Raw genomic sequence first — 22,987 nt, 5'->3', positions numbered from 1 at the left:
AGTCTCCACCTACAAGCTTGGAGATTGAGCGGCGGCAGTTGAGGCCATTTGACTTGCCTCCCGAAGTCTGTGACATCATTCTGGCAGCCAGGCGTCCCTCCACGAAGTCGGTATACGCCTGCCGGTGGAACAGATTTGTGGCATGGTGCACAGCAAAGGCTGTGGATCCTCTCTCTGCACCCCTTTCGGAAGTGCTGCTCTTTCTTCTTTCCCTTGCCCAGCAGGGCTCTGCTCTGGGCACTCTTAAAGGGTACCTTTCTGCTCTTTCAGCCTTCTTGAGGCTACCAGATCAGCCTTCTTTATTCAAGTCCCCTATTGTGAGTAGATTTCTGAAGGGCATCACGCACATGTTTCCTCCTGTTCCCTTCGTGATGCCCCAGTGGGACTTGAATCTGGTTCTCACCTATCTGATGTGTGCTCCCTTTGAGCCACTTCATAACTGCCCTCTTCGTCTCCTTACTCTAAAGAGGGCCTTCCTGGTTGCCATCACCTCTGCCAGGAGGGTGAGTGAGCTCCAGGCTCTTTCTTCTTCTCCACCTTTCCTGTCTGTTCATCCTGATAAGGTGGTGTTGCGTACACGACCTTCCTTTCTGCCCAAGGTTGTCACGGCCTTCCACATCGGGCAGTCCATCACCTTGCCCACCTTCTTTCCGCCTCCGCATCCCTCGAAAGAGGAGGAGAGGCTCCACCGTCTGGATCCAAAATGTGCGCTCTCCTACTACCTTGATCGCACTCGCCAATTCCGGGTGGATGACCAACTCTTCGTTGGTTACGTGGGCGCGAAAAAGGGGAAGGCTGTACACAAGAGGACCATCTCCAGGTGGATCATCTTGTGTATCCAAGCATGTTACTCCATGGCGAGGAAGGAGCCCCCGGCTGGATTGCGGGCTCACTCCACTCGGGCCACGGCAACGACAACTGCCCTGGGCCGCGGTGTCCCCCTGCAGGACATCTGTCAGGCAGCCACGTGGGCCTCGCTGCACACGTTCGCAAGACACTACTGCCTGGACAGTCCAGTCCGGAGGGATGGCTTCTTTGGCCGTTCCGTCCTCCAGGACTTTCTGGTGTGATATTGGTTCGCAGACCCACCACCGGGGTTGGTATTGCTGGGGTATCTATTCTAAGATAAGGAATCTATCACTAACGTGTCTCTTTCAGATGCACAAGTTACTACTTGTGTAACGATATATCTGTAAGAGACATTAGTTAGTGATAGATTCCTTACCGACCCACCCATCCTCCCCGTTCTGCGAACCGATATTTAGGGTTAAGGTCATCCCCTTTCAGGGCCCTAGTTTCATGGCACCAGTGTTAGTTCTATCATGGCTCTGCGTATCTGGCGCGGAAAAGCTGTGTTATCAGAACTGACGTCAGCGCGCATGGGCGCCGTCTATATACTCCGACGACGTCATCCCGGCGCTCACGACGCCGACGACGGACGCAGAGCCGCAGACGACGCCTACCAGCGCGCAGGGGTATTGCTACGCAAAAATTTCCGGATCCAGTCTGACGCCTGGGGATATTCTAAGGTAAGGAATCTATCACTAACTAATGTCTCTTACAGATATATCGTTACACAAGTAGTAACTTGTGCGTTTATCACTCTCGCCCACACTCTTTGGAGCTCACGAAGCCCTGTTGTCCATGACGAAACATGGTGCCCATCAGGCTTTATCTCTAATCTGATACGGTGCCCCTCTGCTCTCACCCTGACTCTTGTCCTGAGGAAGACCCCGTTAGTAAGGATTAGAATCAACCTACATCAGCCCAGGGGTCGAAACTTCGACCCACCATTGATGCCAGTATTATCAACAGCGCATTGTGGCACTGTGACTCTCTGTTATACATGGCTATGTAAATGAGTGTAATGTATTCTGTTACGAAGTATATTATGATTATGTGGCATTAAATAACATGCCGAACAATTTGATTGTGATACCATTTGTATCAATTTGATCACCAATCTCACTACCTCACACATGTCACCCCCTTCTTTTTCCCCTCCACTCAGTTGGGCTCACCAACGTGATATTTTAATGTCTGTTGTAAACTGTTCTAATTAATGAGCATTAGGTGTTTGGTGTGATTAAATAACACTCTAGCACCATTTAGTTTTCTAATTTGAATTTATTTTCTTAAATACTATTTTGCACGGTTTTTGATGCATTTGTGCTGGGACCATCATTTTCCATATCGGTATACTCCCAGGTCCCAGTGATTTTGGGTATACCCTTCTTTACAACAATGGAGCTCCTGTAGTAGCGTTCCTGCGAAAAACTTTGCAGTGTTATCCAGAAAGAGGAATCATTTGTTGAACGTGGCCTGGAATTTCTAATTTCCCTGATGATTCCTAAGGAGAACCTCTGGGTCCCACATGGATTCCATTTAACTGTGTACATGGCGCCTCCAGTATTCTTCCAAAGTTATGGGTACTCTTGGAGTCAGTAACTGCAAGGGGCTGAGTTACCGGGCGGGATATCGGGACACTTCTGGAGAGGCCTGAGCGACTGAAACCCCTTAGTTGGCAAGGGTTAATTTACAAATAAAAACTTTGAGGTTATGGAAAATATGTTCTAAGGATTCTGTGTGATGACCTTCTAATGAACTTGGAAGAAAGTTTATCAAAAAACTTCCATTTTATGAGTGTAAGCCACACCATTTTGGGTATGTTATTGGGTGTTTTTTTTCTTGTTTAGGAAAAAAAATCACTTAAAAAAATCAAACCTAAACATACTTGTCAGATTTACTTTTTTTCTGCTGGTACTGCATGTTGATTGATATAAAGTGGCACTGGAATTATGTAGTCAACAAAAGATTATGGTTGTGCTTCTAAAAACCATAAGGAAGCTTCTGACCTAACAATTAGCCAATTTGTGTATTGTCTTTAAATAGATCCTAGAAAATCTGACCACAGATCTCCTGCAGTAAAACACTGAGTAACACAGTTGTAACTGGTCCAGGTAAAATCCCCTTTCCACAAAAATTTACTTATTTGAAGTATACCAGATTATAGTTCCTATTAAACAATGTCGACAAAATTAGCAAAATTATTTACCAGATTAAATCACAAGTTATAAACAACAACTGAGTCATTTGAATGTTTGCAGAGACCCCGCTCTCCCAATAAAGGTCCTGTGATATAGAGGCAAAAAGCACACCCATCCACAAACCTCCTTCCCTGCCTACATTACTGACTAGTGTGCCTTTCCATACACCAAATATATGCATTTGAACATTGACATGATCGCGTCACAGTGGAGCCCGATGATGGTGTTTGGTGCCAGTTGGATCCTTCCGATGTGGGAGACAGGAACCAGTCCAGGGTGCATCAGTTATCTATTGCCATGGTTGAGAAGGGCACACAAGCCTCTGCAGCAGTGTTCAGGCTGATGACAATCCTCAGTGGCCATGTACTCCCCTCTGGATGGGGATAGAGGTGCCATGGGAGCAACTCAGCAAGCATGTGGTTTCGAGCTGCAGGCTGCTGGGGAAGTGTGGGGGTGGGAGAAGAAGCAAATATCCAGTTATGAAAATGTAACTCCTTGCACTGATTGTTTATTCCACAAGACCTACCATTAGGCTGCATGACTGGGAAAAAAAGAGAATTTCTTAGCACCATTATGGCCATTGTCTATTGCATGACAATGGAGTATGACTGCTGTAACCTCGTCCAATCTGAGATTTCACAAGGTGAAAAAACCCTGATCAGGTCAATACTACAGGTGCGATTGGGTGGGGGGGGGGGGGGGGGTAGTACAGGGAATTGAGCAGAAACTGAAGGGTGTGGTTGGTAGGGTTCTTCTTGTTGAGCAGAAACATGAAAGGCTTGAGATGACGACGGAGGCATTGAAGAGAAAGGTAGCGGGGACCTATGCAAATTCTGTTGCTTCCTTGTGAAAATAGATGAATGGCTTGAGATTCTTGACTACTTGCGGAGAAGCACTCCTTTAAGTGAGGCTATAGAGGAAACATTATCTGAGTTCCTGGGTCACAACATGCACAGGCTGATGTGGTAGAGAGACTATTCCCAAGTTATGGGAAACTTGGAGATGAAGGATGGTGGTGGTACTCCTGCATTACCATTGATGCAGACACATGAGCTGTTGTTCAAGAGTTCGAATGGCTTTCTTTCTAGCCTGCCTGTGGTAGTGGCATAAAAATGTCTAGAGTGCTTAACTGTTTACTGTAGGATCTAATGAGTGTGGGCAGAAGTGCAATTGGAAAGAATAATCACAGGAATGTTTCCAGAACTTCCTCCTTGAGGGGCATTGCCTGGATAGATATATAAATGTGGCAAGAGCGGCTTTACATCTTTGATATTGTTGGCTGACTGTTGGGTCCATTTATGTAGCTTGTCTGGCATATGGTAGATCCAATATATGGATTTGAAATATAGTAGTTTGTGTCCCAAGGATTATGGCATGCCGCAATATTGTTGGCATTTCTTCTATCACCCTTCCTGTATTAACCAACCACTGCTTCCTTTTACAGAAGGCTCCCTCCTTTATTAATTCCATTAGCAGTAGCGACAGTCTGGACACCGAACTCCTGTTGCCCATGAGCCATCCTTGAGCACTGATTACCTGCACAGCATGCTGTATCAAAGGCAGGCCCTCCGCCAAGGTGTGTGTGCCCTGCGGGAAGCCCAGGCTGCTTGCAGAGGACTGATTGAAGTGAAGACAGCGCAGTGGACCGCTGGATGAGTCACAGCCCAGGCGTCACAAGTTTTGCGTTTTGATTAGCCATAGAGGTGGTGGGGGAGACATCACCAGGAGAGACCAATCGTTCTTCAGATCGGGAGGCAAGACTGTCCTGGTTCACAGCAGAGCAGTGTAACAGAGGCAGAAGGTTAGCGCCCCCCCCCTCAAAAACCCAGATGTGCTATCAATGATCTGATAATCCGCAAAAGTGATACGCAAGGGTGAATCCTTGAAATATGCTCTTCAGCTTCCGCACTGGCAGTGTGCTTGGCTGTGGGGCGTCGTATGCTGGGGGCAAGACACCCACCCTACCTTTTTTGGCTGAAACACTGAGCTTGAATGATGCCCCAGCTGGGGACCACTTTATAACCATGCTACCTCCTTGCGGCACAAGTGACTTGAGGATGGCAGTGGACACTGAACAGAGTGGTCCGAGACAGTGTAAATAGTGCATTTCTTCCTTCTCCTTCCTGGCACTGACTGACAACGTGATGGGCCCCGGGATCAGGGCCTATCTGCTTTAGTTCACTTACTTTGATGGCTGGGACGACATCAGTGAGGGGACAGATTGAGCTGACTCTGGCTTTGGAGATGTGCACGCGCCATAGAAGATGTGGAAGGTGAGGATTGTAGGCAGGTGACTACGCTGGAGGATAAGGCCATGGCCCTGTGGCAGGGTGAGGCTCCACAAACCCGCCAAAGGGCTGAGCTCATAGGTACAGCATACGTGGGAGTGAACGGGTCTGACCCCAGAACTCAGGTGGGGCCAGGTGCTGCTGGCCCTCATTTTCTGGGAGGAACTGCTCCGGAGGGGTAACCCACATCTCCTCAAACACCTTGCGTCCCAGCCCATGTCCTAATTGGGGGTCAAGACCTGGCCCAACAGCGCCAAATTGGCTTTGGTGTCCTGGTGCCAGGGCCCCTGCTTCTGTAAGCCCGCTGTGAACTACTACTGCTGTCGGAGCTTTGATGGGGAAACCATTTGCTTTGAATCTGTGGATCAGGCCATGTCTCCCTGAGAGGGTGACCTGTCAGCTGGAGCTGTGAGTACCTGTGAATGATACGGTGGGTGATTGGGAGTTCATTCACTGACTGTATTCACTGGGTGGAGCCCATCATGGGGAAGGATAGAGCACAGAGAGGAGAGCATCAGCAGACTAAGATAGACCAGTTTACGGCCCTGTGGTCGAGTGCAGTGACAAACTAACCCACTGCAGGAGTATCCAGATGCTGTGCAGGGACCACAGGGTCTCAGATATTGGCAGAGATGGAGGACTCGAGGGCAACGGTACAGACCAAAATTGAAGCCGTCTCCCAGGATGATGGCCTCTTCAGACTTGACCTCCATAGGGTGGCTGAACGTTCCCTGGCCATGGAACAGGCTGTCTCCAAGATGCAGAGAGAGGTTGCCGCTTCGGGGGCTGAACTAAATGCCCAGCCGGCCAGGATGAACACACTGGAGGCAAGAGCTGAGTACTCAGAAGGTTATTGTAGCCATTTCAACCTCTGCTTCATAGTTTTCTCGGAGGGGGCAGAGAGGGAGTGGGGGGGGGGGGGATCCGGAACTGTTCCTCAAACACAGAGTAAACAAGCATTTACAATGCAACGGTTTTGCCTTTTGAAAAGTTAGAGCTATTGGCATTGTAAATGACAACATTTTTATTTATGTATTTGTTTTGAAAACAGCTAAATAAATGGCAGTGTCATTTACATTGCCAATAGCTTAATCTCTCGCAAATGGGAGACCTATTGTACCCTACGGACGAGCTCAGCAGACAGCAATTAATACCACACACACACACACCAAGAGCCAGCCACTGGGTCAAGCTGCAGTTCTGGGACACGGCTGGACAGGAGATGTTCAGGTGTGTACGCTGGTAACGTCACGGGTGTGTAATGCCCAGCTGTCATTGTACGTGTTATTTTATGTAATGCTAAGTGCAAACTGCTGTATGTCAGTGCTTGCATATAAGTCTTGCTACTACGGAAGCAACCAGGGGGGGAGGGGGGTGAGGATCGCACGCAATGCGAACATTAATACAGAGTACCAAATCCTTATGTTATTGCAGTTGTAAATTACATGTATACCATGTACTTACAGTAACATAGGGGGCCTACACAGGGCAGATTTGGACAGGCGAAACCTAAAAAATAGTGTTAGAGGTTCCCCTCTGGCTGTTCCACGACACACATTTGCGGGGCGGCACAGCAGACGTGTCATGATTGCTTTCAAAAGCACGCGCGACAAGACGAGGGCGCGTGTGCGGCCCTGTGCACGGCTATAAAAAGGATATATTTACAGTGCGTGCGACGTGATCCACAGCAGGAAGGCCATCGCCTAGAGGTCGAACGACAAGTACACTTTGTCATCTGCGAAGCACTTGGTCAGATAGTCCCAGTTCTAAAGCGCCAAGGTTACAAGCTGCTGTCCTCTGGCCGCCTCCGTTCCATTTTCGGGGAAACCCGTCGGAGGGAGACCCATTGCTGAACTCTTAAATTAACACTTTTTTGATGTTCGCTGCCGTTTGCACGAGGTGTGCGATTAGGGCAGCTACATGCAGGGACACTGTTTCTAGTGCTCTAGCCTCTAGTCTAGGCACTACGTTGCTATTTGTACACGGGCAAGGAACTTGCTCAGTTGTTGAAACGATGGCTTCTAGGTGCCGAGTTCATGTTTTTGGCTTGCTTGTCGCCATTTAGTGAAAAGCTGCTGGTATCATTCCTTTAACAACAACCACAAGTGTCTCTTGTAATTCTAGGCACTAAGTCATGGACATTTGGTTAACGTGTGTTGCTAGCACCTCCTCATCCACGCGTAACTCCGCTTTGTGTGTGCTGAGCTACTGATGGCCATGTTGCAAGGTGCTGTTGCAGATGTCCCTGAGTCTTTTGTAGCTGGTGCCCGTGCTTCTAGGCACTGTGTTGCAGGAGTAGAAACGAATCTTTGCTTTGAAGAAGTTTCAATGTGTTTTTTTCTGGGTATCTCGAAATTGTCCACAGCAGTCGTGCACCTACAATAGGAGCAGAGTCCCGTGGGTTGTAGATAGTCTCAACGGAGAATCACGCATATTGCGAGCACCTGAGGGCTCCAACAGCGAGAGTAGTGGTGTGTCCAGGACGCCGGGAGTCCAGACGGGCTGCAGTCCTCCTCGGTGAGCCCGAATGTGCCCGTGAGCTCAGGTATCCAAGAGGCAGCTCGGCTCACCGGCCGACAGCAGGCAGGGACTCGCCGCCCCTCCCCGCCCAGTCACCCGAACTCCTGCAGCTCTCAACTTCTTCTGAAAGTTTTCCAAAACAGCGCTTCTGTCACAGGCGAATCCTGGGAGGTTGGAAGGGCTCACAACCCCCGAACAGCTGTTAAGATCCTCGGCCGACGGGCCTCACCTGTGCTGGTTAGCAATCCAAATGTTGCATTCTGGGAATTGTAGTTTCACTTTCAGCATTTGCTAAAACAGTGAAAACACCCCCTTAAGTATTGGCTAAAATGCCAGGGATGGTTGAAAAGTGTCCCACGGCGGTGTGGCGACTTAAGAAGCTCTTTAGCAGCCGAAGGACAGCGGCGCTCCTCCCTTCACACGTCAGCTGGTTTCCTGGTGTGGGTTCTGCCCTCCACCCCTCCTCCAGTGGCATAGAGCGGGAAGTCGCTGCCTTCACTCCTCACCTTCGGCAGCTAGTGGAACCACATTCCTTCATTTCACGACACAGACAACGGGGGGGGGGGGGGAGTGGGAACGGACAGCGGGAGGTGGGAGGGGGGGCGGGAAAGGGTAATCCAAAGGTAGACGGAAATAAAATGAGGAAAGGGCCAGGTGGGCTGCGAGAGGGGCACACCTGTGTGTTTGAAAGATTACTTTACAGGGCCGGGGGCAGCTGGCCTGTATGAGGGGAGTTCAATAAATAAATGCCGGCATCTCTCGGCGGCAAGGGCGCCTGCAGTGTTTCCCTCTCACTTCAGTCAGGGGGGAAGCACAGGTACCCCGGCAGATGACAACAGCCCTTTCAACGGTGCTTCGGTCTCTGGGAACCTTCATTGACATGCACGTCGTGTACACTTTGAACAGCTTGCCTTTCATTGCCCCGCAGCTGCGTCTTAACCTTAATTCGATTTTAAACCTGAGATGCTTTGTCGATATCGGCGCCTCATTACCAGTCCTCCACCTTCCCGCCTGCAGCCCCGCTCACACGCCCAAGTGTTCACACGCCGGAGATCCGGAAGTCACGTCTGCAGGCCCATTCACAAGAGCCCACTTAACACAATATACGTATATTCTGATTTGGGTGACAGGATTACTTTCCATCATTAGCTGTTTGTCAAGAGATACTGTTATCGAACAAAAAACAAAACAAGCACTGTTTAACAAGAAGCACGGACAGCGGGAGGGGGCGGGTTAACGGGCACACGGACAGCGGGAGGGGGGGCGGGAACGGGATAAAAAAAATATGAAAAAATGCCGCTTAGCTGCAAGGAAAGAGAAATCGCGCAGCCCACCGCATCCTGGCAACTTCAATCTCGCAGCCCACTCCTACAACAGACACTTCGAAACTGACCAAAACACGAAGAGACAAAAAAAAACATAGCACACGCCCACCGCCGCAATGACGATCGGAAAGGGGTGGAGAGGGAAAAAATTGCGGGAACGCCCACGAACCTGGTCCGGCCATGACTGACAGATCTCTGTTCCAATGGCTAGCCTCCATTTATGGAGCTAGCCAATGGAACAGAGGGCGGATTCCCAAGCCACTCTACTAAAACATAAGGTTTTCCGCCTGCGCGAAAAAGCAGCAATAGGGCTGGTTTCCAAACTGACTCCCTCTAACTCAGACTCAAGTGCAGGGGATGTGGTGGAGGAGATGCCAGAGCAGAGTGACACCTGACATTGGGTAATACTCCGACACCACAGCTGATTTTATGTTTTGTTATATGATGATGTGATCTCCTTACGAGGAGTGCTTGTGATCAATTATTTTGCTGAGATGCTGTATTATGGGGATCCTCTAGAGACTGACTGATAAAGTGGTTGGCATTATCTAGGAACAGATTTGAGTAGGTGAATGGGTGGTATGTACTGCGTAATGCGAGAAGGCTGCCTCTTACCGCTCTCCTTAGGCTGTTAGTGGGTACAGTTTTAGAACCTTGAGTCTCTGAAGGAGATCTTATTTGGCAGAGAGGTATTGAACGAAAGTGAGTGTATGTGTTGTGTGGTAGTGTGACTGGTGTGGGAAAAGCGGGTACGCAGGGCTAGGCAGTACCTGGGGATAGTGACTAAGTTAAGGTGCCTCGTGAGCAGCCTCCCCTCAGATTTTATTTTATTGACATTGCGGACTGTGGATAGTGGAAGAACGGGGGGTTTAGAGATTTGCTTTTATCGTGGAGTAAGTATTTGCTGGGTTGAGTGTAGAGCGATTTAAGATGCTTGAGGAAACATGGTATTCAGTTGTGTTTACCGGGTGGGAGGGATGGGGTGTTAATGTTTGATATCTATGTTTTTGTTCTGCAGCGGAAAAATAGGGGACGTGGAGGAGTGGAGTGATGCGGATTGTGAGGTGCTACAGCTACTTCCATTGAAGTAGCAACATGGAACGTGCATAAATTGAACTCCTATATTAAACGATATAGGCTACACTCCTCCCTTCCGCGGCAGGGCATTCAGATTGCTTTGCTGTAGGAGACACTTCTGACAGAAGAAGAGAGCCAGAAATTGCATAGGAAATGGAGGTGACAACTCTACTTTGCAACGTACTTTAAGTATGTATGCAGCGTCTCCATATGGATTGCACCGCAGGTCCCTTTCGGGTACTGAGTTTTAAGGTAGATAACAATGGCAGACATATACTGCTGTGTGACCTACTGGATGGTCAGGAGGTGTGCCTGTTGAATTTGTATGCACCCTGCACTAATGGTTGCGCTTTCTACTTTAACGTTGAAAGTGAGCTCCTCCCATATGTTGGGACTCCCCTGCTGTGGGCAGGATGGTAGTGGGGATTACCGACACACGCCCCCGTGGCAGAACATAAAGCTGCACATGGTAACCGCACTGAGAGGTGTGTGATGGCACTCATGGGCTATTTGGATGTTTGGTGCACCATGCACCCCAAAGCCAGAGAATACACATGCCATGCCTTAAGCCATAACACATATAGTCACCTTGATAGATTCTTAGTGATGGAAGACATCACCACTGAAATAGCAGATGTTCAGGTATTGAACAGATTTCTCTCAGATCATGCTTCAGTGCTCCTAGAGTGGGGGTGGGTGTGGAGATAGACCGCGAGTGGCGCTGTTGCGTTCACACCCTTAGGTGCTTAATGACGCCCAGGGGAGTGGAGTGAGACACCCTTAATGCGGAGAAACAGGGGAGTGAATGCCAGTCACGTATTAGTGGCAATAGACGCCATTTGCAGACGCAGTTTCTAGAGGAAGAGCAACAACTGGTGACTCTTCAATGGGCCGCCTCTATATCGGGGAGCCAGCAGGGGGCACTACCGACAGCCAGTGGAAAGTGTGGGAGATATGGGACAGACTAGACCGACTGGTACGATTGGACTACCATCAACTTCTTCCTCTGGGCGCCTTCTAGCATCATTTCTTAAAAAGGAATGCCCGCCATCTGTGATTATTTTTCTTAGACATCAGAATGGCACCATTGTGGGATCACAGGCTGCAATCCTCATACTTCTATTGGACCACCTAGAGGCTTTTAATGAGGAGACCAAGGATAGCCAACCAGCTGATATCTGCAGTTGTCTAGACCATATACCCCTCCCTCCGCCTACAGTGTAACAGACTGGGGAACTAGAAAGGGAGCTCCTCAGAGGAATTTATGGAGGCGGTCTGGGACTTGGCTCGCTGTAAAGCACTGGGGACCAGATTGTCTCCCAGTGGAATACTACCAATCATACTCGGTGCTCCTTCTTGTGGGAAACACTTCAGTAGGCACATGGTTGTGGTATAAGTCAGCACCCTGATCGTTATGCGCCCCAAACCGGTGAGGGACCATTCCAACCCCGTTTCTATAGGCCCCACTCTATGTTAGGGGTTGACACAAAAATACTTGCATAGGCTCATGAGACCACACTACAAGGTGTGGTTACCCAACTGGTACATGAAGTGGCTTTATGTCAGATAGAGGGACTCCTGAATCTAAGGAGATTGTCCCATATACTATATGCTGTTGCTGACAGGGAGCTGCAAGCGGTATTAATAGCTTTAAACCGCAAAAAAGCACTCAATATCCTTAATTGGGAATATCTTTTGGAGGTGCTCCTTAAAATGGGGCTGGGTCCGGTATTTCTGTTCTGAGTTTGGCTGCTGTATGCGATACTGTGGCAAAAGTACGCACTGGGAGGGTGGTGTCAGGTTGCGTACCTAAGAAGAGAGGCATCGGATATGGGTGCTCCCTGTCACCGCTCCTTTTCGCCTTAGCGATGGAGCCTCTTGGCATTAGGGCACTTTGCATTCCTATATGCCGACGACGCCCTTGTCTATGTCACGCACCATGAACGACCATTTGCAGCGTTACTGCGGATCATGTCCAAATTCGGTGGGGTGTCCAGCCGCAGGGTAAACAAACAAAACAGTACTGTTCCCCATTGCCGGGCGTGCGTGTGACAGACAGAGCTTCCAGTGACTGAGCTTAGCTGGGAAGGTGATCACTTCCGGTACCTGGGTATACAGATGGCAAATAACCCAGAGGCCTGTTATCGTCTTAATATAGGCAGAGTTGTCGATGCGCTGGAGGAATCGATTCACTTTTGGGTTTGCCTACCCCTATCGGTGATGGGTAGATTTGTGTTGAGTAAGATAGTTCTATTCCCTCGTTTTTTGCCTGGCCCCCAAAATGCCATGTGTGATGTCCCCAAATCCACATTTGCTAAACTCAGTAATCTCTTAGTGTCCCTTGTATGGGCTGGTAAGCGAAGCAGAGTTCAACGAGACATCCTAAAACTGGATACTCAACTAGGAGGTCTGGGATTTCCCAATATGCAGTTATACTACCTAACTGGCCTTTTGCAGTATGTAGCTCAGTGGTGCATGGAAGGCACCAACATCAAGAAGAAACTCCTAGGGGCGGATGCAAATCTCCCTCATTGCCTTATGCTGGGAACGGGTATTCCGGGTGATCACCTCTTCATTATCAGATGGGTGGTAGTGGCCTGGGACCAAACAGTTGTCTGAGTAAGTAGTTGGGCGCCCTGTGCCAAATTTTGGCCTCTCAGATGGTTGAAACCCGTTCGTGTTATACAGTCTGTGATGGACATATCACAATGGTTTGAAGGTGGCTGCAACACCACAGGTGATCTCTACCTTAATTACGCCTTCCTCACATTGGGTGAGGCACAAGATACCATTGACCTTCAACAAGCCCAATTTTTGCAGTATGCTAAAGTATCCCATATGTTTTGTGAGATTTGGCCTTACTTTCCTGCTGAACCGGAGGAGTAGCAGACATTGCAAGTCACATTGTATCCCAGGTCGACTCAGGGTATGATCTCTCGCATTTATAAGGCTCTTACTGGGTAGTTGCTCATTCGTCTTTTGAAGCATATCGCACACGTATTGATTGAAGAAAGATTTCCTTTCAAGTGAGTTCTAATTCAATATGTTTTTCAATCACATTTAAAAAGCAAACAAGTGTGGTCTGTGGCTCCTTAAGCTTACATAAAGTTTTCCTTTTTTGACATTTAGGAGCTTTTCTCATGTTTGTAATGTCACTTTAGTTTAATAACAAGCCATCCACACACCACAGTGTCCATATTGCATTGCGTTTGTACTGGTCAAGTACTTAATTTTTTGACCTCATTGAAGCTAATTTCACCTTCGGCATAGCAGTGAAATGTTCTTTAACTGCCAAAAGATGACATCTGAGCCTTCACTTTTTTTTTTAACAAAACATCCTTGTCCTTAAGTGACATGATAAACATGAGAATAGCTCCTAAATGTCGAAAAAGGAAAACTTTACGTACATAGTCACAGGCTTGAATCCCAAGGTTCAACCCAATCTTTTATCCTCCAAGGGTGATAAAATGAATACCACTGAGTTGGGTACCAATACATCTGTTATTTTGTTGCCAAGCAACCTTAGAGTCAATGTACGCTTTACAGATACATGTGTTATGTTTTATTTGCTCATACAAACAATCACAAATTTGCTTTTTCTATACCCAAGTCAAGTCATAGTTTATTGTATGATTAATTAAAATCTTTACACATTTCCAAAAAAATAAAAGTATATCTTTACATTCACAATTAATCCAGACAGCATTGATGGGATCCCGTTGGTTGTTTAGCTAAAGTGCACGTGCTTGACCATCGGCATAAAATGTTATGAAGTACATAATGGAGATATTGACTGAATGCATCGTTTTCATTGCTAGAACCATGATCGTGCTTTAGACCTTACTGTTATGTAGTCACTCACACTCAAGTGAATGGCAACATGAAAGACATACTATCAGTGAGTCATCACAATGTGAACCGTAAAAAATGAACTGTCAATGTCAACATTTTAAAAACAACCGGCTGGCTAATTAAAAAGCCCTTACAAATAGCAGGATCCTGGAAGAAAGTGCAGTTATACAGTAAAGTGTAAAATTAATTTAAAAACCAAATTCTGTGGTCCAGCTAACTAAATAGTCTCCTAATAAGTTTTACATTCTGTCCATTTATTACACAGATGAGTCAGCTGGGCCAATGCCGGGTTGGTCATACCTCTTTGTTTTCCTCCGAATTGGCTTGCCGTAAAAGATTTCTTACCTCTGCCAGGTATTTCACTCCCCGGTAGGCCAAGATTATAAAGGAACCATCGAACCAGCATATCACGGCTTGCCTGCACATGATAATATTCGGTTCGTTAAAAATGGATTTTAAATGCGGTCTCCTCAGGTCCATAACTACTGGGCATACACATAATAGATGAATTAAAGATTCCTTATAAAAGCCACATAGTCGACAATGCGCGGTTTGTTGGGTGTTTTTCAAAGAAGGCTGTAGGTCTTTTGAATCGTGCAAGCCCATCCGATAGTCTATGTAGCTCTTTTTTAACTGCAGGCTAAAATGAGCTATTAAATAAGCTTGCGGATTTAAAGATTTATAAGAGTTGATGACAGTCCACCCATGCCATGTTTGAAAATTGCTATTTTATCTTTCAGAAAAGATTTCTTTTTTGCTGCATCATTGACAGCTTTAGTGATGCTTGCTCTCTGTGTCCTAGTTTCCCATGCTGTTGTATTTCCAGGTCAGACAGTGATGTTCTCAAATAACTTCCCCATGAGTTCAGGTATTTCTTGATCCATCTGGGACTTAATTTCTTCCCAGCATAACCTGTTCATTGTGTCTGGATCGGAGGAGCGGAATTTATGACATAGCTTAACAAAGCCCCTCATGCCCTGGAATTTCAGATTCTGGAGCCGAATTCTAGCCGGACCTGAGCTGGAGAGGCTGACTTTGGCAGGTTGAAAACTGCCTTATAAACCTTCATCTGAAGTTAATTTGATAAGTCAGCCTCCTTGCTGCACGAAGTGACTAGGCAATATGACAGAGTGGGCAGAATTTGCGCCGCCATCACTTTTTTAAGAGGTAGTTATGGTTCGGGCAATCTCATTTTTTATATTGTAATCTGAATGCGAAGATTAGCGATTACGCTTTGACTTTTAAGGCCAATTTATGTTCCTTGTGTGTTATGCCCTGCCCTATTGTTATGCCAAGATATTTGTAGGACCCTTACTCTTTTACCGTTGCCCCTTTCACCGACCATTTAAAATATTTTTTTTTAGTATCCACTATGCGAACGACTTTGGTTTTCTCTTTCTGTAATTCCAAATTTTCCTGGTCCAAATAGGTTACTAGTTTACTTATTGCTCTTTGTAATCCAATGGGGGTTTGGCTCAACACTACGATATCGTCTGCGTACTGTAAAAATGAAATTGGCTCGTTGACCATATTCGGTGGATGACAATCGGCTGCTTCCATGTGTTTACTGATATCTGAGAGAAACAAATTAAATAGGCTTGGCGCTAAGACGCAGGATTGTTTTAGACCTTGCTCCCTATAGATGCTCGAAGTTGTGCTGCACCCGTCGCCTAATTTCACTCTTGCCCAGGTGTCACTATATACGGTAATTATTGCATTTACTAATGGACTCGGCAATCCCCATGTGTTTACTTTCTCCCAGAGACGCTTTCTACTCACTCGATCGAAGGCAGATTTTATATCCACAAAACATGCTTTCAGCCGTGTTTTCTTTTTTACTGCGTTTTCAGTTAAAAAGGCAAAGATGGCTAAATTTTTTATTGTGCCCATCCCTTGCCTGTACATAATTAGAAGATGAAGAGTTAATGTTTCGGACTTGGGCGCATAACTCTATAGGCCTCACAAACCCACCAGCCCTCATACCACATTCCTCTTCTGCTTGAGTTGATCTGATGTCCTTTACTGCTTTTTTTATTCCGGTTCCTGAGCATCTTTCTCTTAGCCTCTGCCTATCCTGATTCCAGCAATGGCCCTCATGTCAAAACCCCAGAACAGACCTGCATGTTCTGTTCTGCTTGAACTACATAGAGGCAGATTACCCTGGCCTGAATGATTGTCTTGTAATGTTATCTCTTAAAGGATACTCATATATGGGTTACTATTAACAGCTTTGCAAATTTAGATTGAGTGCTCAGGAATTTGTTGGTAAGAGGATCTTGAAGTGGGTGATCACTTGTTTTTACTGGCCTCCCTAACAGAAGATTTGACCTTTCAGGATATTTGCTCTTGATCTTAGTGGAAAGCCTGGTAGTACTGGGGGCTACACTGAGTTGTGTAACTCAGAGGTGCCTGTGTAGCCGAATGTTGCCCATGTGCAAGGGTGAAGTCGGGATCACATCATACAACAGCAAAATCACATATTTTAAGCACCTTATCAGGGCTTGGATTTCAGTAATACTTAGAATATACATTTATCTTAAAGAATAGAGTCTAAATCCTCTTTCAGCTTTCAAAAATCAAATAACAGTCCTTATTGTCACAGTTTGTCATCCTCTGAATTCGTGATAAAATCATTAATCATGTCCACCCACTGAGCAATATCTGTTGCTGCCTCTGCATTCTTCCTGACTGCCTTCAGACACACTTTCTCACCTAGCGCCCATTTCTCCTTTTTTGGTCAAACTCCCTCCTGTGAGCGTGTGTGTACTAAAGCTAGTTAATGGCTATGTGACGCTTCATCAGCACTAAACCGTAAAATTGTAGATATAGGTTTTTCATGCTTTGGGATTATGCTCAGCAGACATTGTTTGAGAGTACATTGCAAGCACAATGCTGTTGCTGGTGGAGCCTCAACCACAACCTCTCCTGATTGTCAACCAAGGCAGCATAAGAGCGTGTCTTGATGCCTTCATTACACCACATCTAGACCATGAAGGAATGCACGATGTTAAAATGGATTAATTTAAATCTTGCATTACTCGAGACCTTCCACACCTGAGAGCACACCTTTCTACATTCCACATCCATCATTGGAACAGTATGTAATTTTTCCAATATTGGTTCACTTTTAGGGACGTATTTTTTCCGATCTGCCTTTAATGCTTTTCAAGGAGTGAGCTTTCTATGTATGCCTGTCCTAAGGTTAGTATGGCCTCCATTGTTTGAGACACATCAGGGACCTCCTGGAAACTCATTCAGATGCCTCTAGCAATTCCTGCCAATGTAGTGTATTGGAGGAACTGAGTGGACCTCCTCCCCTCTCCAAAGGCATCTTGGTCTTCGTCAAATGTAATAAAAGAGCCTCCTGAATATATAGGAAGCTGGCTTTTTATGCAGTGTACCAAAACGAGGTTCACTTTGTAGAAAGTCCTAGATGCTCTTTATTGTTTAGTGCGGGCGAGCAGTGTACGCTTATCAGAGGGTAGTGTATAGCATTTTTTTTAACACAGTCCATAACTGAGACACACACTCGAGAAACGCGAGACTAATTGTAGAAAAATAGCAAGTATTCTCAATATATATTATATATAACACCAAGAATTTCGGAATTAGGTAGGAACGTTTTGAGATATCAATTATTACATGTAAGTAATGTAACACAAATGTGTTTTAGGCGGTAACGCTTTCTTATGGAGAAAGAAACGTATACTGCATATGTATACTGCATAGCAATCGTGCTCCGGGGGTCTCCTTTAGGACTTAAGGGGCTGGGGCAACGGTCCAAAGTACCACTAGCAGTTAGAGTTTACCTGCACTTGAGTGACTGGGTGCAGAGTTGTTGGACAGGTTAGTAGCCATGCATGCTTCACCATGGGCAAAGAAAGGGGGGCACCTAGAAACAGGCTGCAAGGGGAACTTGGGGACTAGTCTGGAAGCTCCCAATGGGGGTAGGGAGAGTGGTTCGTGTGGGTCCTGGGATCAAAGTCGGTTGTCGTGGTCTTGGGCTGGGGAGCTCGGGTGCAGAGGGTTTTGGCCATCTGGTGCCCGTGCTTGAGAGCCACCCACTGTTCTCGTGTAGACCTCCAAAGGAGGAAAAAACAGGACAGTCGGCCCACTCTCAGTGCTGGCCTCTGCAATGCTGACATTCCCCATCTGCTGGCCTCTGCAATGCTGACATTCCCCAACCACTGGTTGGCATTGCAGATTAGAGATCTGGATTGGACTCAAACAAGCTTTGGTTGCTACAAGAGGTCCAGTAGCCTGCGTATTGGTGCAGGGCAGGTCCAGTTGGTCCTGGTCTCTTCACACTTGGTGGGGAGACGGATCTGGTGACCTCCTCCCGAGTGGCTGCTGCATCAGTGGACCAGAACATTGCAGTCTGTGCCTGCAGGTTGCATGGAAGTGGCTTCTCCACTTCTAGGGAGATGCTGATGGCTTGGTGAAGTGCTGGAGGTCCTCCAAAGCTTTTGGATGTTGCACAGCTGCAGGATGAGTCAGATTGTCTGGAGCAATCAGGCAGGTCGTGGTGCCAAAGTCCACCAGTAGTCTGCAGTTCTTGCTTTTTTGGCTCTTCTTGGTACTTCTTCTGTGTCATGGGAATCTGAGTTCATATTGTCAGCGGGCCACCTAAATACTGAATTTATGGGCATTAAGGCAAGAGAAGGATAGGAATCAATGGGCTACTTAGCCTTGCGGTCACTACACCCCCTATATGACAACTTCCTGTGGGGAGTGGGCATAACCGTATCCCAAAGTTCCAAATTCCATCAAAAACAAGATGGTAGAATTGTTTTTTTAGGAGAAGACATCAGGCAGCCCACCTTAGGTGTGTGATTGCCCTGGTAGCGCACCACGCCTCCTTGCATAGCTAATTTCCCACCTGTCCTGGTGCCAAATGGGCTTCAGGGCAGGGGGTGGCATCTACTAGGTCTGAGGGAAGCCGTGGTCTCATATCAAAGGAGGCAGTTTCTTTGAAGTCCCTAGTCTTGGTATGCAGATTCACTAGCCTCCCAGCAGGAAGAGGTGTGAACACCTTCTTCAGGAGAAGGCATTGTTTCTGGCATCGTTTCTGGCATCGTTTCTGGCATCAAAGAGCATGGACTTTCACCTGTCTGTGATGGCAGCGCTGGATGACACCAATCAGCCAGCACACTAAAAAGCTGGTAGGTTTTCAGGGGCACCTCTAAGATACCCCCTGGGTGGATATCTTAATAAATCCACTATTGGCTTCAGTATGGATTTATTAAGACAAGGTGTTTGATACCAAACACCATGGGTTTCAGTGAAGCCATCATGTAGTTGGGGAACTCGAAATGACCAGTGCTCAGTACATATACTTAAGACAGCTTCCCTGTTCGCTTGTACTATCTAGCAATTGAATTAAACAGCCCGGGGCATATCTGCTCATGCAGATGTGTCCTCGCATGTAATATAATGCACCCTGCCATAGAACTATAAGGCCTCCTGTAGGTGTTACTTACACAGATTGCATGCAGTATCTGTGGGCATTGCACACAGGGTGTGTGCCATGTCTTTTTTTTTATTTCATGCAGCCTGCATTGACAGTTTGCATGGCATGGGCGGCAACCTGAAGCACTGTTGCTTAACAAAACCGGCGCCCAGCACTGTTGCTTGTGTTACTGGGAGACAATATTGCAGCATTGCTGCAAAACTGTCCCCCGTACACCCAGCCTCCCGGCCAAACGACCCAATTACTGCTACAGTCACTCCAGTCTGGGCGTGTCTACAATAAGAGGGGTGCCTCAGTCCCTCTCATTGCATGATGCTAGATGAAGTTACAAATTCTTTACTTACACTAAAACAGTGGTTGTTTGAAAGTCCAAACTCAGCTCTGTGCTGTGTTGTGTAATCATAAGAAGGGTGAAGTTGTGATGGGGTTGGAAAAACACTTATTTTGCTGCTTTGTTTTGAATGGAGGGGTGCCTGCACAGCTCCTGCCATTTGAAATATTTTTTTTTTACTCATCTCTTTGCCTTTCCAGTCTTGTACCTTAGCATCACCCTCTGTCTCACGATTCCATTCCCTGCTCCGAGTCTACTTCCCCCATAGGGCTCCATATTCCATAATATGGCGTGAGGTTTGTGACCACAGTTTGTTTCCCCCTTGCACTACACAATGTGTTATAGTCGTGTTGATATATTTGTTGCAGATGAGTTGAAGGTCAGTCAACCTTTGTATCGAAACAAACCAGCACCATGCGGATCTGCTGCCTCCATGGAATGGGGGTTCTGCTGGATTGAGCCCCTTTAATAATAAATGACCTCGTTGGCCCACGTTCTGAAAGGACTTCTTGGAGAGTTCAGAATTGCTGTCTGCTACTATCTCAATGTTTTAAGTAATTTGCTAGAAAGCCTTGCAAGTTTTTTGTTGCTAAGCATACCAGCAGTTAATAACTAATGATGTACTGTTTTGATTAAATTCACATGATTTGCTTTTCTTTGTATGCACTGATTTGTATATTAACTGTTTTACAGAACTCGGACATTGGAAGAAACCCCATTTTGTGAACAATGGCTGCAAAATCTTCTCTCCTCAAAGTGATCTTGCTGGGAGATGGCGGTGTTGGAAAAAGCTCACTCATGAATAGATACGTCACCAACAAGTTTGACACTCAGCTGTTCCACACAATCGGTGTCGAGTTTTTAAATAAAGAATTAGAGGTGGATGGCCATTTTGTCACTATGCAGATTTGGGACACAGCAGGTCAAGAACGGTTTCGAAGCCTGAGGACTCCCTTCTATAGGGGATCTGACTGTTGCCTCCTTACTTTCAGTGTAGATGATTCCCAGAGTTTCCAAAATCTGGGAAACTGGAAGAAGGAATTCATCTACTATGCAGATGTGAAAGAGCCAGAGAGTTTCCCTTTTGTTGTTTTAGGTAACAAAATCGACATCAGTGACCGACAAGTGCCTTCAGAAGAAGCTCAGGCTTGGTGTAGAGAAAACGGCAACCATCCCTATTTCGAAACCAGCGCAAAAGATGCCATTAATGTTGCTGCAGCCTTCGAGGATGCCGTTCGGAGGGTTTTAGCAATTGAGGATCGAACAGATCATATGATTGAGACAGATACAGTGAATCTGCATCGAAGGCCGAGGCCCAAGCCTAGCTCATCCTGTTGCTGACTGCTATGTTTAATGTCGACTAACTCCCTTCGGTTATGTTCCAATTGAAATATGTAACTGTATGGCTATATTCTTTGGTGAAATACCATTCAATGAGTTAACCTCTTCCTAAAATGATAGCATCTTCCGCTTTTAAATGGTGAACATAAATATTCTGATATAACCTTGCTTGATTAATGTTTGGGGTAAGTTGTGATACCACAGCTGAAATTATTGAAGTACTTTAGCTTATAATTCTAAAGAAAAACTTGAAAGTTCTAAACGCACTACTTTGGGGAAGGGGATTTTGTGTGATTCCAATGCAGAGCAAGCTTCTACTACATACATAAGTATGTTTGTGTGTGTGAGTATACATTTTTTATGAGATCCATTCGGTTTCTTCGATCAGTGGAAAGCTAATTTTGAAAGTAATAATGCATTAGATTGATCTAGTTGTTTTAAGTTTAACATTCCCTTGATTTAAGTGGTACATCTTATTTTTAATAATTTTGTTTTATAAAAAGTCAGAAACTACAATAGAAAAAGATCATCATTCCCATTACAGTATTGTTTAAATTACTATAACTTCAGAATTTGGTTTTGAAATATGTATTAATGCTAATTAGCATGAGCTTGCCGTGCATCCATAGTCACTGGCCGTGTTAGGAATTAACATGTTTTAATGGTAGAATTTCAGGCGACTTGGCTTAGGCCATGGTTATGGTAAAATGGACCCATAATAGGAGTATTCGGGTGACTATCAAAGTGTTGGATCTTCCTACACTCAGATCAACCTGCTGGTTTTTAAGATTTTCTGGTTGGAACTTAAGAAACCACTCGAATGCTGCAGTGGAGCAACTGAATGTTTTGTTTATGAAAGTATGTTACGGTTTAACAAAATACAATTTTAGTATAACTGCTGTGTTGTTGGCACAGCATACACAACATAATGCAATTTATTGGCCAATATGTATGATTCTGTTAAAATGCTTATTGATGTACCAATATGTATGTACAAAGATTTGCGGTTTATTTCTAACACAAGGGTCTTGTTTGGAGAGAAAAATTTGCACAGGCATAAGGGCAGCCCAGGGAGCGTTTTTTTTTCCGTCAAATCACAAAATGTTCACAAATGTACTTGAAATCTGATTTCGTTCTCAGTGGTGAGACTGTGTAAAAAGTTAGATATTGCCTGGGATCTTGTGAGTACTTCTATAGGTGCCAACATGGCGTAGGATTTTCAACCTAAGAGGGTATGCTCGCAATTAAGAATGAGTGTACCTCTCGTCAGGGTAGGATTTTCAACCTAAGAGGGTATGCTCGCAATTAAGAATGAGTGTACCTCTCGTCGGGGACGGCGTTTAGCATACGTGTTGGTTATAACTTAATTCGAATGACCAACACCGCAAACTAAATGATTGACTGGATTGTGTGCTTCAAATTAGTGCCAGATGGTAACACTCAGTGTAGCCTGGGTGGCTTGTGGCATGTGCACATTCTCTTTAAATGTACTCTATTTCCAACAAGCGTGGTCTCTGGCATTCTTGTTCACGACACAGTGTGCTTCATTTCACATGCTTGCTCGTCATTAGAGTTTATTGAAGGCCTGAAGACTACGTTCCTCAAACGTTAGTTGGCTTCTTGAATCAAAGCAAATTATTTAGATCTGAGCATAAAGTTGGAAGTGCACAGGGTGGATTTCAGTTATTTCTCAATTGAACTCTCTCTTCATAATACAGATTCTGACTGGGCACTTC

General features: G+C 46.0%; 1 protein-coding gene across 1 annotated transcript in view; it reads left to right on the top strand.

The window, feature by feature from the left end:
* The window catches only part of RAB9A (RAB9A, member RAS oncogene family), a 223,434-nt gene extending 201,267 nt beyond the window's left edge, over nt 1-22,167 (top strand). The window contains exon 3 of the mRNA XM_086934566.1: nt 20,604-22,167. Coding sequence (XP_086790692.1) covers nt 20,640-21,251 — 612 coding nt within the window. The 5' untranslated portion in view covers nt 20,604-20,639 and the 3' untranslated portion in view covers nt 21,252-22,167. The remainder of the gene's footprint in view (nt 1-20,603) is intronic.
* Nucleotides 22,168-22,987: the final 820 nt, after the last annotated feature.

This window comes from Lissotriton vulgaris, chromosome 8 (genome assembly GCF_964263255.1).
Source record: "Lissotriton vulgaris chromosome 8, aLisVul1.2, whole genome shotgun sequence".
Taxonomy (NCBI): Eukaryota; Metazoa; Chordata; class Amphibia; order Caudata; family Salamandridae; genus Lissotriton; species Lissotriton vulgaris.
The sequence above is the reverse complement of the archived record's forward strand: the minus strand, read 5'-3'. Positions and strand labels throughout refer to the sequence as shown.